The sequence below is a fragment of the Microcebus murinus genome, chromosome X (assembly GCF_040939455.1).
Source record: "Microcebus murinus isolate Inina chromosome X, M.murinus_Inina_mat1.0, whole genome shotgun sequence".
NCBI classification, from domain to species: Eukaryota; Metazoa; Chordata; class Mammalia; order Primates; family Cheirogaleidae; genus Microcebus; species Microcebus murinus.
In genome coordinates this window covers 9,947,641-9,963,414 of record NC_134136.1, presented here as the reverse complement: position 1 = coordinate 9,963,414, position 15,774 = coordinate 9,947,641, and the positions used below count along the sequence as shown (strand labels likewise).

The 15,774-nt window shown below is 37.6% G+C and overlaps 1 protein-coding gene across 1 annotated transcript; it reads right to left on the bottom strand.

The window, feature by feature from the left end:
• Window positions 1–261: 261 nt before the first annotated feature.
• LOC105866170 (putative P2Y purinoceptor 10) lies at window positions 262–15,586 on the bottom strand. The gene is made up of 2 exons (XM_012755361.2): window positions 15,466–15,586; window positions 262–1,593 (listed from the first exon to the last, which is right to left on the bottom strand). Exon 2 carries the CDS (start codon window positions 1,578–1,580, stop codon window positions 558–560), a length of 1,023 nt encoding a protein of 340 aa, XP_012610815.1. The 5' UTR covers window positions 1,581–1,593; window positions 15,466–15,586; the 3' UTR covers window positions 262–557.
• Between the last annotated feature and the right edge of the window lie 188 nt (window positions 15,587–15,774).

Below are 15,774 nucleotides of genomic sequence, written 5' to 3'. Positions count from 1 at the left end.
TATCTAATAAATTTTCAATAAATGAATGAATTCCCATGCCCTTTCATCTATAACAAGTGTGTGGTCCTGAAATTTATGCAATTCATCATGTGCCCTTCCCTGTGCATTTTTCTGTCAGAAGGATTGTAGATTTTTACTCTCATTCAGAAATAAAGGTCTTCATATGAAAGAAATTTACTTTTACATGTTAAAAAGGATTCGTGTATTTATTGTATCTTAGTAACAGTATTATACTATTTACTGAAGAAATTTTTAAGATACAGTATCCAACTTTTATTTGGTTAGAAGCATTTGTAAAAACTTGATCTAGGTCTCTTTAATAAGAAAGTGCCTTGAATTTCACAGAGGAAACAGGTAAATCCCATCTTCCATTCATGTCCCACATTTTTCACACTCTGCCTTCACTATCACACCCCTATGGCCACGACTATCACAAAAGAAAACACATATTTCTGTTGTTTCCAAGATTCAATAAAAGAAATTGTCTGGATGATAATTCTGGCCTTTGGAAAATGCCAATGAACATAGGTAAATCAAGTCATAATTGAAGAGTTATTTTAGCCAATCATTGATGACCCACTCTCCCTGCTCATGAGGCGGGAACGGGTCACAGAGCTGCCATGGCGGGATATTTGGTCACGAAACTCTGAGGCCATGAAGTAATAGAGAATTGGATCCAAAAGGCAGCAGAGACTTGCAAGGCACAGACAAAAGGGGTGGAAATACAGCGTGCTTTGGACAATGGGACAACTGCTAATGATGGTTTCCTTTACCATGGTATAAAAAACAAAGTTAATATGATAGGGACTGAAACATATGAAGAAAACTGCAGCACACATGAAAACCATCCTCAGTGCTTTCTGCCTCTCATTGATCCCTTGGAAAGCCATTGGCGGCTGTCTCAAGGATATAGTGGTTTTCCAGGTACACCATGCGATGATGATCACTGGGATCACAAATCCTGCAAGCTCAGCAACTGTAATCATTCCAACCAAAGCCACTGCATTCATTTGCTTGTAACCAAGATCAGCAAAGCAGGACTTGGTGTTGTTAGCTAAGTCTGTGCTTCTCAGGATGGGAAATGGCAAACAGGCAGTCCCCACGATGACCCAGATGGCAGCACTGATGGCCACATCATATCTACGTTTCCAGTCTCTGGCCCTGAAGGGCTTGAGGAGAAAGAAGCACCTCTGAAGGCTGATGCATGTCAGGAAGCAAATGCTGGCATACATGTTGAGATACTTCAGGTAAAAGCACAGTAGGCAAAGGGCTCTCTGGAAAGGCCAGTGGTGGTTGATGTAATAGTAAATCCGGAGGGGTAAAGACAGCACATGAGCAAGGTCAGCCACAGAGAGGTTGATCATGAAAATGATGGCTTTATTTTTCTTGCTGATGAAGCGACATAGAACCCACAAGGCCATGGTGTTGGCCAGAAGACCAGGGATGAAAATCAGGATGTAGGTGGTTGCATAAAGGGAGTACTGAAATGTCATATTAGGGACACTGCAGTCAGTCTGAGAGGTGCTGGTACTGTTGTTGCCCATCTTGAATGTTTCAGTATATTCTTCAAAGTAAGCCATAGAGTTATGATCCCTGCCCAAAGCAAAGGAAAAAAAAAGTATAATGGTTAACTGGTTGTTTAGCTAACATGCTTATCTCTCTTTTATGTTCACAGAGACATAGAATATTAGCATTAGAAGGGACCTGTTTACAAATGAAGAAGGAGAGCTCAAGGAAGACATATTACTGATCGGAGGTCACCCAATAAACCAGTCAAGGAATGATACAATTGTCCCTCAACTGCCCTCCAAAATACTCTAAGTGTATCTTGCAGGCAAGGGTGTCTTGAAATATTCAGCATCTTGTTCTCACCACTGCAAAAACAGCATAGTATTTGAGTATATTTCTTTTCCCTCCAAAATTGTCTTGTCCAAAGGTCTGGTTAAAGTGAATGCTGATCGCTCACTCCCAATTGCAATGGTTAAAATTCAGCCTCACCTTTTAGGTCCTCTTGACTCTTCTTTGTCTGCCACCTTGACCATTGGGTGCTGGCTTCCTACCTTGGCACCCAAAACTTAGAAAATTGCCCTTCCTCCTTGAGCCTGCATTACCAGTGTCCTGGCTGATTTTCAGGACCTGGGAATGTAGCTTCCTTATTATTCTGTCATAATAATTTGTGACTCTGATGTTCTCCTGCAGTTTGTCTCTCTCCCTTGTCTTGGGTCTCATTCCAAATTTACATGAAAAACATCAATAATATATAAACTTAGATGAACTAGGATATTTCCCTTCATGTGATCTTGAAAGGAAAGAGATCGATTCTACCTCTAAAAGAAATCCTATACTGGTGTGGCAACATTGGCATTGCAGATTATCCAAATACCACAATGAACATTGCTTAAGACACCAGCAAAACAAGAACACCAAAACCATCTTTTGGAAACAACTGAATATTTAATGCTTTTTATTTATCAAAATAATCGTTATAAGAATAAAATATCTTGGACTTCCTTAATCATATTTTATACTTTAGTATACTTTTTATTACATATTATATTAACACATAAAAAAGTAGAGTAATCTTTACAGCTGCTCAGGGCCTGGTCATGGAGTTATGCAGATTGCCTGAAGATAAGAATGGTGGGAGAGCACCAGACTCATTATTTTGCTTTAACTATCTTGTAGAATTGCATACTGGGAAGGACACTTGGAAATCACCTAGTTCAGCCTCCACATGATACAGATAGAAGAAGCAAGGCCTAGAGAGAGGAGTTTGTTATGGCCACACAGCAATTAAATGGATGATCTGCGGCTGAAATGGGAGGACAAGGTATCTAGTCTTCATACACCCCCGTCTCCCCATCTTTGCATTCCTCCAAAATTGTACAAACATAACTTCTGTGTATATTGTAGAAATATTTATCATATAATATTTAGATCTGGAAATTTAAGAAATAAAGTCATACAATTGTCCCTCAGATGGGGTAAGAGTTTTTGTTGTTATTGATTTTATTTTGTTTGGTTTTAAATAAGTTTACAAAAACAAAGGACTGACCTGGTTTTAGATTCTTCTTATAAGTAAAATGGTTTCCCATATCGTGTTAAGACCTCCTCAAAACCACTTTCACTTTCCATCCTCTTCTATTTCATCCCCCTATTTGGCTTATCATCTGTGATATGTCTTAAAGATCCATGCAGTCATCTTGCATATGTATGTGTGACTTAGAATGAAGTTTGGAGAAGTGCTCACAGATGGAAAAGCAAGAAATAATGATCATGCTGGGACCCTTAAAGATGTACCCCAGAATCTGCAATGGAAGGTTTTGTGTGTTTTACCTAATTTAATGTCACAACTGTCTTAAGAGGTAGGAACTGTCACTCCCAAAATGCAGATGAGAAAACTTAGGTTCAGAGACATTCAGTAAATTGTCTGAAGTAGCAAAGCTACAAAATGGTAAAGGAAGGATTTATTGTCATTCCTGGCTAGCTCCTAAGCCTACGCTCTTCCACTATGTCACTTGCCTCTCCCTGACTAGGAGAGATCTCTTAGTAGAATGAGGCTGGCTTAATTACCATTCATCTTGACACATAAAGAGTACATTAAAACATTCTCTAAGATTGACCATATCCTAGGACACAAAGCATGTCTCAAAAAATTTTTAAAAATAGAAATTATACCATGTATCTTTTCAGACCACAGTGGAATAAAAGTAGAAATCAACCCTAACAGGAAGTCTCATTTCTACACAAAGTCATGGAAATTAAACAACCTGCTGCTGAATGATCACTTCATAAATGAGGAAATCAAGATGGAAATCAAAATATTCTTTGAACTAAATGACAAAGGAGACATAAGTAACCAAAATATGTGGAACACAGCTAAAGCAGTCCTGAGAGGAAAGTTAATTTCCATAAATACCAATATCCCAAAGTCGAAAAAAATCACAAATAGACAACCTAATGAATCCTCTCAAAGAGCTGGAAAAAGAATAACAGACCAACCCCAGACCCAGCAGAAGAAGTGAAATCATTAAGATCAAATCAGAACTAAACTAAATTGACAACAGGGAAGCTATACAAGAGATTAATAAAACAAAAAGTTGGTTCTTTGAAAAAGTAAACAAAATTGACACACCTTTGGCTAGATTAACAAAAAGAAGAAAAGAAAAATCTCTAATAAGCTCCATCAGGAACAATAAAGGACAAATTACAACTAATGCCATAGAGATACAAGATATAATTTATGAATACTACAAAAGCCTTTAAGCAACAAACTGGATGTGGAGGAAATGGACAAATTCTTAGAAATACACAGCCTCCCCAGGCTCAACCAGGAAGAAATAGAATTCCTGAACAGACCAATATCAAGTACTGAAATTGAAACAGCAATAAAAAACCTTCCTAAAAAGAAAAGTCCTGGACCAGATGGTTTCACACCCGAATTTTACCACACCTACAAAGAAGATCTGGTGCCTATCCTGCAGAAATTATTCCACAACATGGAGAAGGATGGGATCCTCCACAACACATTTTATGAAGCCAACAGAACCCTGATACCAAAACTAGGAAAGGATGCAACAAAACAAGAAAACTACAGACCAATATCCCTTATGAATATAGATGCAAAAATTTTCCACAAAATCCTAGCTAATCGAATCCAGGTACATATCAAGAAAAAAATGCATCACAACCAAGTGGGTTTCATCACAGAGATGCAGGGATGGTTCAACATATGCCAATCTATAAATGTAATTCACCACATAAACAGAAACAAAAACAAAGAACATATGATCCCCTCAATAGATGTAGAAAAAGCATTTGACAAAATTCAACACCCTTTTATAATAAGAATGCTTAACAAACTAGGCATAGACGGGGCTTACCTAAAAATGATACAAGCCATATTGACAAACTCACAGCCAACATCATACTGAATGGGGAAAAATTGAAAGCATTCCCACTTAGAACTGGACCAAGGCAAGGTTGCCCACTATCTCCACTTCTATTCAACATAGTGCTGGAAGTCTTTGCTATGGCAATCAGACAAGAGAGCAGAATCAAGGGCATCCAAATGGAAGCAGAAGAGATCAAACCCTCACTCTTTGCTGATGATATGATATTATATCTAGAAAACCCCAAGGATTCAACCAAGAGATTCCTCAAATTGATAAATGAATTCAGCAAAGTCTCAGGATACAAAATCAACACACAGAAATCAGAGGCATTCATATATGCCAACAACAGTCAAAGTGAGAATAAAATCAAAGACTCAATTCCCTTCAAAATAGCAACAAAGAATATAAAATACCTAGGAATATATTTAACTAAGGAGGTAAAATACTTCTAGAGGGAGAACTATGAAACTGTGAAGAAGGAAAGAGCAGAGGATGTAAACAAGTGAAGACCATACCATGCCCGTGCATTGGCAGAATCAACATTGTTAAATTGTCTATATTAGGGTGATCAGCAGAGTCTATGCAATCCTTATTAAAATATCATCATCATTTTTTGCAGATATAAAAAAAATAATTTTATGCTTCATATGGAACCAGAGAAGACCCCATATATCAAAAGCAATCCTAGGCAATAAAAACAAAATGGGAAGTATCAATTTACCAGATTTCAAACTACACTACAAGGCTATAGTAATTAAAACATCTTATCACTAGCACAAGAATAAGGACATTGACCAGTGGAATAGAGCAGAGAACCCAGATATAAAACCATCGTCATATAGCCATCTAACCTTTGACAAAGCAGACAAAAACATACACTGGGGAAAAGAATCTCTATTCAATAAATGGTTCTGGGAAAACTGGATAGCCACATGTAGATGACTGAAACAGGACCCACACCTTTTACCTCTCACAAAAATCAACTTATGCTGGGTAACAGACTTGAACCTTAGGTGTGAAACTATTAGAATTCTAGAGGAAAACGTTGGAAATACTCTTCAGGACATTGGCCTAGGCAAAGAATTTATGAAGAAGACCCCAAGGCAATTACAGCAGCAACAAAAATAAATAAATGGGACCTGATCAAATTAAAAAGTTTCTGCACAGCCAAAGAAACTGTCAAGAGAGCAAACAGACAACCCACAGAATGGGAGAAAATTTTCACAAGCTACACATCCGATAAAGGGCTGATAACTAGAATCTATTTAGAACTCAGGAAAATCAGCAAGGAAAAATCAAATAACCCTATCAAGAAGTGGGCATTAAACAAAAATAAAAACCTTGATAAATTAAGTAATACATTTCTGCTGTTTATCTAAAATGTTGTTTTAAAATGTAGGCTATTAGCATCAATGTTTCCTGCACCTACCCTTTTCAACTCAGAAAAACCATGCCTGTAGAGGCTTGAGAGAAAAATGAAAGAACCAATTTAGAATCACATGTGGTCAGACATATCGTATAGTAGAAGCCAGCACAGTTCAAGCTCTCAGAGTATCATCAATGTTATTATCTGGACCTCAGAAAGAATGTAGTCCTTGTGATCTGCTTTCAAAGGCATCTCAGCCTTTTATTTTTGTTCATTATCATTCTGTGAAGGGTGCACCTGCTTCATCTCATCAGCAAATGACTTCCTATCTACCCATACATGGGACCTGGAATGGGAATGAGGAGGCTGCATCTGTAGTCACTAAATCTCTCCACATTTGGAAAGTAAACATAAAGAGTAAATAACTCTGTCTATTTACTTTTTTCCATGGCTTTCTAAGGACTCTGGCTGCCTTGGAACACATCACTCCATCAGCACATATTCAATAAGCTCTATCTTATGAAACCTGTGCTGGGTTCTGTGGAGAATATAGAATCATTCGCCATGGTTTCTGTTATTGAGAATCTTCTTATCTTTTGGAGAAAACATTAAATATATCTCCAACACCATAATCACTGCGTGGCAAAAATTGAAATGAATGGCACAGGTGATGAGAAACCCTCAAGTTAGCACAGCATCATCCCTGTGAGATAAGTAGGATATATACTAGTCCTACTTTAGCTGATAAATAGATGTATTCAAGAAAAAGATTCAATACATTTTTCAAATTCACAGGGTTAGGTTATGGTGAAACTAAGATCAGAAACCAGATTTGTAGGCCTCTTACTTAATGCTCTTCTCATCGTGTCAGGCTGCCTCTATCAAATTCTAGGAGATAGACCACCTTGAGCCAGAGAAGATAGCACTTTTCCTGAGCCATCTGTATTCTCTTATTGTTCCTTGTAGGGATAAGGTTAAAGAGAAAAATAGAAATGATGGCTAGGCAAGAAATAAAGTTTACTTCACCTGAATTATCCATTGTTCTCCTTAAATCCTAGAAGCCCTTCACAGCTGGAGTCAAGTCCCATACCTTCAAGAAAGTCTTCCATAAGCATGCCAGCCTGAACTGGTTGTCAATACCATTCACCTGGGACTTAACAATTTATGATTTCATGCAGCAAGCAGACATTCTGCTATGTGTGTATTTATATGCTAATTGCTGAGGTTAGTGAAGTGGGGTGAGAAATTCCAGAGAAGAATAATACATGGTTGTTGCCCTCAATAAGTTTACAGTGACTTAGGAAAGATAGACACAAAAATAAACAATCATAATAAATTTCAAAAATGTGCCATGCAAGAAAGATAATGAAGACATTCCTGTGGAAGCAGAAATAAAGCTTGCATAGAAGGAGATTGGAGTGTGCAACTTGAACATTAAGTCAATTTTCAACAAGGAGTTTTGGGGGTAGGCAGGATGTAGGATAAGAAAGGATGGATGAGGGATCCCAGGGATGAATCAATAACATATAAGAGTCCCAAAGTATAAAAATGAATGCCGTTAGAAAAAGGAATAATAGGAGTTTTATCCCAGTATCCCAGCTAGAGAATTGGGTGAGCTGGTGAGGAGGGTGGAATGGGAAGTGAGAGTGAGGGAAAATAGTGAAAGGGAAAAGAGACTATAAAGGTAGATGGGGCCAGATTATGTAAGATTCTGAATGTATTTCATGGAGAATTATTGAAGGATTCTGAGAAAAGACGTGATATTGCCATACTTGGGCTTTAGAAAGATCACTCTGGCAACAATACTAAAGATGGATTGGAAAAGTGGGATGTAAAGAATCCATATCAGTTGAAAGTAAGTAGAGTGATCAATAGTCCAGGTTCACCTGGGATTAAGGGCTTCCTGGAACATAGGATTTTCAGTTGTAAAACTCCGACAGTCGAAAGGAATAGTTGGTCACCATACTGCTGCAACAGTAAAGGCGATAAAAAATAAACTTTGAACTTGGTATGGCAAGATTAGAATTTAAAGTAAAAGCCATATATGGAACTGACAAGCTTTGAAGACTGTCTAAGGAGTCAAAAATAATTTCCTTTATTAAATATGTAAAATGTCATAAAAAGGTATCACAGTTTTGTACTCTTCCAGAACAGCTTCATATGTAGCAGCTAAAAGCATTCACTTCTGACAATCTGAACCAATCTACCTTGTTGTTATTACAGTACTTTCCAAATTTATACTCTCTGTGAAGCTTCATCAATTCCTGACTCTTCAATTCCTGACTCTTCCTGATTCTTTCTCTAACATAATCACTGAGCTTCACTGCAAATTACACCATACTAACTTTTACTATACATCCTCAGAGATCTTAAGTGTGTAAATGTCTCCATTTCTTCTAGTCTCATCTAGCAACCTCCCTTATCTTACTTCCTCCTCTAACCAGCCTAGATTAAGTAGTTGGTCAAATTAGCCACTCTCACACAAGCACCCAGAACTTCTATGTTCCCCATTCTTCTGTTGCATCAGCCTGGTAGGGCCCTAATCCTAGATCAAGTCCACAACCCTTTTTCTCTCTTACTATCCAAATACCTCAATGATCCTATTAAAAACACCAGAGTCTATTTGGAATGGCAGAACTAGAAATTAATGATCTGCAGCCTAAGATTTTTTTTTACTCCATCCTCTTTTTGCATGCACCTGATTAGTTAGTATCTTTTCCTATTCCCATGGTGGCTATTCAGCACCTTCACAACACTACTAAAGCTTCCTCCTCTCTCCTGCTCTCCTACCTCCCACCTTCCTCAGCAGATGTTCTTCCCTTTTGCCTCAAGAGAAAATTGAGGATATTGGGTAAGATTCAATCAACTTCATCCATTCTCCCTTCCCAGTATGCACAATCTTATTTACAGCTGTACTCCTCTTAATTCCCAGCACAATTGTCTCTCCCATTGGTCAAGATGAATTTCTATACTCCTCTTATCTTTCTCAATATTCTCTTTCATTAATGGTTCCCTTTCACTTGATCTATTTCAGGATCCCTTTCCCCCACTCTTAGATCATCATGCTGTACTCCACTCTCAGCTATATCATTGTCATCTAGTGCCTCCACTCCCAAAATAATTCTTGTCTTGTCTATGAACCTTATTCTGTTAATAGATCTTTTTCACCTTCCTTTTCTTCCTAAATTAAGCTTTTCACAATAGTTGTTCACACCAAATTGTTTTATTTTCCTCACTTTATATCTATTCTTTGATGCACTTCAAGGTGGCATGCATACCCTCAAAACCTCACTTTAGTCCCTAGTTCTGTCATTGTGAACCAACCAAATAGAGATAAGAGCAGAGTTTCTAGTGCCTCCAATATCATCCTTACAGTAGTAAATCCTCTTGGTGCCTCCAGTTTGTTGTACTATGTCCAGGGTACACACTGCCTACCCCAAAGGTCAGGACCATAATAATGAAGACCTTTTCTCTCAGATGAGTCTGTTGACAGGTGCCAAACTCCAGAGGGAAAGACCAGAACAGAGTTATAATCTAATAAGCAGGGCCAAAAAATAGCCACCATCTCTGAGCTAACAAGATGTACTTTAAAGTGTGGCTCTAAGGATATTCCTGATAATGAAATTGGCATAAAGTTATGACTGAGACTTCATCAATGCCTTTCTCCCTGGAGCCCATCTCAGAGGTCAATGCTTTATTCCTCTCTCTAGGTCCCATCTCACCTGTCTTTTCTTTTTACTGGAAAACCCTAGTCGCACTTCCCTCTTTTCCTAACTCCTACTGAATTTATAGACTGTTCTATGAGACTGTCATCTCTCTGAGAGAAGATTATTTATCTTAGACTCCATATCATTCACTTTGCTTGGCAAAGGATTAGGCTTGCAGTGGGGGATCATTTCATATGCATTGGTTTATAAGGTAAGAGTATGGAGAATAAGCACAAATTAGCAGAGCCATAGATAGTTTTACTTCTAAACTGTCCCCCATAAGCTACTTTTCCAAGCAACGGTCATAATCTCTTTCTGCCATTGAGGAAAATGTGGTCAAGGCAAGGATAATAAGATTGCAGTCTAAGAAATCTGGGTACCTGATAGTATCAAAGCCTGTAATCCCAGATTTCTATTTGAAACCCACTAAGAACCCCATAAGCTGAAGTGCTAATTTGATCATTGAACCCTTTATTTTGTAGAAATAACTAAATGTTATCTCAGAACACAAAGGTATGTCAGGTTTTTAAATATGATTCATTGGAGGTGAGCCCAAGAGCTTGGTAGATACCAATACCATCTACACAAAGACAGCTGCTCTTCCCAACCAACTAATTAAAATTTTGTGGTTTCACAAAGGTACAGCTAAAGTGAGCTTATATTATTATGATATCAGAAGTTATATTAGACTCCTAAGTCCCAGTGAAATACTAAGAAGTTTCCAAGAAGTTTCCATATGCATCCTGTCAGTCACTGGCTAAGTCCTAATCATATGTCACCTATAATTCTTGTAAGAACTCTGAGTTTATTATTATAATACCCTTTTACAGATCAGAAAATGGTATCACAGCAGGATTAAATGACTTTCTCAAAGTCAAACAGTTATTATTATTTCAGTTGTAATAAAGTTCTTCACAAGAAGAGAAAGTTGAAATTCTTACCAGAACAACTAACTTGTTGCATGGACAAAAAGATATTTTTCTTTTTTTATTTCAGCATAATATGGGGGTACAAGTGTTAAGATTACATACATTGCTCTTGCCTTTCCTCCCCCCTCGAGTCAGAGCTTCAAGTGTGTCCATCCCCCTACCCACATTTGAGGGATATGGCAAACAGTGTCGAAGGGAAGGGCATACCTCTAACCCTTGCTAGGGAAAGGCAAAGTTATAAAATCTAACCAAAATGTTAAAAAAAAAAAAAACAGAAAGACATTTTAATGTGGCATTTCTGTGAATAAGACTGTTTCTCAAAGATGAAGAAGCTATTGTTTTTAATTCTAGTTCTAACACTTTTATGCATATGCACTATACATATATGGCAAATTACAACCCACAGGTGTCAAGGTAGGATTATATCAAAACTAAGGATCTTTATGGAACTTTGCCTATGAACCTACATCATAACAGATCTGTAGATGGAAGTACAAGAACAGTTTCTTTATAACAGGAGTGAGCTGAATGGTACAAGACTTGTAGGATAGGGAAGACTCAAAAACAGTAGAGCATATAGAAAGAATACTGGATTTAAAGCTAAAAGATGTGGATTCTAGTAACTATTCAAATACTAACTCTATGTTGCTCTGATGAGGACTTTCCCTTCTATAAGTTTCATTTTCCTCATTATTAAAATAATAGTTTTAACTAGATGATTTTTAAGTCTCCATTTTAATTTGGCATGTCTTTAAGGGCACTGCCCCTCTCAACCACTGCCCCTAACTAACACCACGAGCACTGCCACTGCTACCACTAATGCAGCCGCCACCACCTTGACCTACATGCTGATTTATACTTTACAAAGCATTATATATATATATATATCACTAATCATTATTAAAAATATGTATTGGGAATAATCAGTTCAGGGGATATAACTCCCATTTTACAGATGAGGAAACAGAGGGTCAAAAAAAAAACAAAAACAAAAACGTAATTTCCTGAAATAAAAATGTGTGTGTGTGTGTGTGTGTGTGTATTGATCTCATTTACCTGAAGATGTAAATTTAGCAAGTCACGAGGGTAGAACTTGAGCTCTGGGATTAAGGTGACTGTTCTTTCCCTGGTACCAATTCTACAAATCTTCTTTCTCAATTTTCCCTGTCTTTTCACTTCTCATCATTTAGTTACTAGCACCACTAAGTGAATATGCTTATCAAATTTACTTCTTCTATTTTCTTTGAAGATAGGGCCAGCCAGTGGGCCTGTCATCCTGAGAAGAGAAGGAGAAATTTAACAGAGAAAGAAGGTTGCTGAAAGGGGCTCCTCCCACACTCTAGGGGACAACTTTTACAAGCCATCTGGGAACTTAACTTGCTTTGCCTCAGCTTGTCTTTTTCTTCTTTTTTTAACTCCTAAAGTCCCACATGAATTGCCCAAGCCAATCTGATCTTCACAACCAGGGTGTTCTTCATTCAGGCACTTACAACCAGAGCAAGAGTAGCAGTTAGAAATGGAAACTCTACTATTTCCTGAATAAATTCAAATCGATTCCAAATAACCCTGTTTGACATCAGAAACACAGAGATGTTGACGTATTCTGCAAGTCTAGACATTTTTTTCTGTTAATTAGAGAAAATGAAAATTATTTTTACATTTAAAATGAATTAAAGCAATTAGGCTATTCACAAACTAACATCTTAACATTTGAATTTGAAGTTCCATGCATAAATATTAGTTGGACTTTAATCCTTTAGGAAGAAGATCTAATAAGATATCATTCATTTTTGCCATTAGAGCAGCATTTTATAGGTGGATAGAATCATGCTTTTTGGACAGACCTCGAATCATATCATGACTCTGTTATTGGCCCTCTAGCCTGAAACAATTCATTTTATATTGCTGTTTTTCAGTTTCCTCATTTGTAAAATTCGAATCTTAGTTCCTGCCACATAGATTGTTGTGAATATTAAATGGAAATGTACGTGAAGGCCCCTATTTTCATGTCTGGTACACAGAAACTATTGAATAAACGAGAGTTTATTTCCTCTCTACTTATACACAGTGTTATCTCTCAGGGCCTTTAGTAGGATCCTCTACTTTTCTGGGTTTAGAAAATCCCCTAAAAATCATAGTTGTTAGAGATGACTAGAAGAACTAGAACAGTAATTCTTAAAGAGGAAAGGTGGAAAGTGTTACTTGAAAACAAACAAAAAATATTTTAATAATATATTTGGAAAACAAAATTAGTGTTCCTATAATACAAACTTCTAAGGTACAGATGTACAAAGTCTTCTTGGCTGCTGGGCACTTTGTGCTTGGAAAATCTCAATGTAGTGGAGTAGGTTTTTCTGTAAGTCCAGAGTCTAGTTCCTAAGAAGGTAAGTCCACAATAACCTTGTAGAAAAATTTTTATGTTTCTCACAAAGAACTTTGGTTTTAAAAGATTGAGACCTGATGATTGAGCATCATTGTCATTGTGAAAATCAAATTTCAGAATATTTTCTTTTTTCGTTGTTTCTTTTTATCATTAAAAAAAGGGAAATTACTTACAAAACACTTGCCTGCGGTCTAAAAGTTAGAGTTCTTATGAAAAAATTATCTGAAAGGAATATATTGACCACTGGGAAAAGGTACTGGGTTCTCCTGGAGATCTGAACTGTATTTCCAGAAGATCCTCTCTAGTTAAATTTCCCTATTATGACCCCATTATTCACAACTTCATGACATGTAACTCTTCTTAGGTACCTAGCATCCTAAAATCAAATCACTGTATTGTTAGGAAGGACGCTAGAGGCCATCTATTCCAAACCCTCCCCCATTACTGTTGAGAGCCATAGAAATAAAACAACTTGCCCAAGAACACACAATGAGTCATTGGCAGAACTTGAACTATAACCCAGACTTCTGGACTCTTTGTATATTCCTCTATCTACTTCATAACTCTCCGTGTGATGCATGTGAATCAATAAAACTTCCATGCAAAATATACTGATCTGGATAGTAAGCCTTTTGGCCAAAAGTTTTAAAATAAAGCATAGAACTCCTGCTAGCCATTTCCCTGATTGTTGGAAGGGCTGCTTTCACAACAAACAGCTCTATTCTCTTTGCTAGAGCCGTTAGAGAGGGCTATAGATAGCCTAATCTGCCTTGTAAGACCCTAATTTACTTATCTCAATCCCAAACCACCCAGAAATATGCTCATTTATTTGGTGTCTTATGCTTTCCTACTGCTAGAATTTGAGTAGTCTGCACAACTTGAACTCAACAACTTTATCAGTTGGGGCCAAAAAGGAACTACATTTGACCAAAAACTGACCTGTGTTCAACAGGAACCATTGCAAAAACAATTTCCCCAAATGTATGACCTGATTATCAGTATAGTTTAAGCCATTTTCCACCTTAGTATACCTGCATATCACCTACTTTCATCAGTGACTAATTTTACTGTGTTGCAATTGCTAAGAGACAAACTGTCCAGTTAATAAAAATGGTAATGACACCCCCCATCATTTGAACAGGCAAAATAAAAATATCTTCCCTTGCAGGATTCTTGGAACTGAGCTTACTTTTCCCCAGAAACCTATTATCATTCTCTCTAGACTGATCCTGGTACCAACTGACTTGGCACAGTCCCCGTTAGGGAGTCCCCAATTGGAAGTCTCCTTTTGACTTAGTCATCTTAGCTCAGAGCTAGAGAGGTGCTAGCACTCAGAGTAATAACAATAATCACTGAAAAGATACATGCCTCACGTTTGGGGCCTGCTATTCAGTAGAGCTGAACTTGAGTCAAAAATTAGTTTTCAGAGGATTAATGAACTCCTCTGAACAGACTCTGAAATCATCTAGGATATTTTCTTCTTTCCTAATCTAAAAACCAACAGAATCACAAATATATTTACAGCTATCCTCTGGGACAGGCAGTCTGCTGTAGGGGAAAGGGAACGTGAGTTAGAAGACACAGGTCGAGTTCCAGCTCCACCACTAACTAGCTGGATGACCCTAAATGTCTTCATTTTACTGGCTCTCAGTTTCCCCATCTGTATTATGAGGGATTTGGATCCCTAAGGGCCCTTTCAGCTCCAAAATCTATGATATGATTTTCTTTCCTTCTCTCCTGGAAAAACTTACTATTTGTCTCATTATCTTTGAAAGCTAAATTTACCAAAGCAGGATATTATACCTAAAAATCTTTCTTTATTATGCAACTAGACAAACTATACAGAACAAAAATTCAAATTGTCTTTTACTGGCTAAATATATCAGAACATACTCTTTTCTTACCACTTTGTGCCATCCTTCCCAATCCCACTTTACAAAAAGCCCTCATGAAAGAGTAAGCTTCATCACAGACTCCATGCTCCTGGCATAGTGGTAGAGACTGATGGCATTAACACTAATTTTGGACTCTAGTCAGACTCCTTTTGTAAGAAATCTGAGATGAGAAACTGGGGACCATTTCAATTTAAACACTGGCCCCACATCTGCCTCTCTCCGGATCTTCATCCTCCCACTCATCCTCCCACATTGAACCACCAAATCCCAGGTGCTAGGTGGTAACTTACTGTTGAGCTCAGCCAGGACAAGCACTCTTGTTTCTTTGCAGGGAGCTAGGAGTAAAAAGTCTAACTCTGGCAGCACGGATCCTGTTGATAACTGGCACATTTGTTGTTGAAAGAGGAAGTTGAGTGCATCTGGTGTCTCACCACAGAAACCTTATTTGCACAAACCAAAGGTAAGTCCCTTTAGCAGATGACGCCAGTCAAGTTTTATTTTTACTTTATTGGTGCAGAGAAATTCAAAGAGCAGGGAGTTAAAGGCTATGCACAAACAGTGACTACATAGCAGCCTTCCTCACTGTTCCCCACCCTATC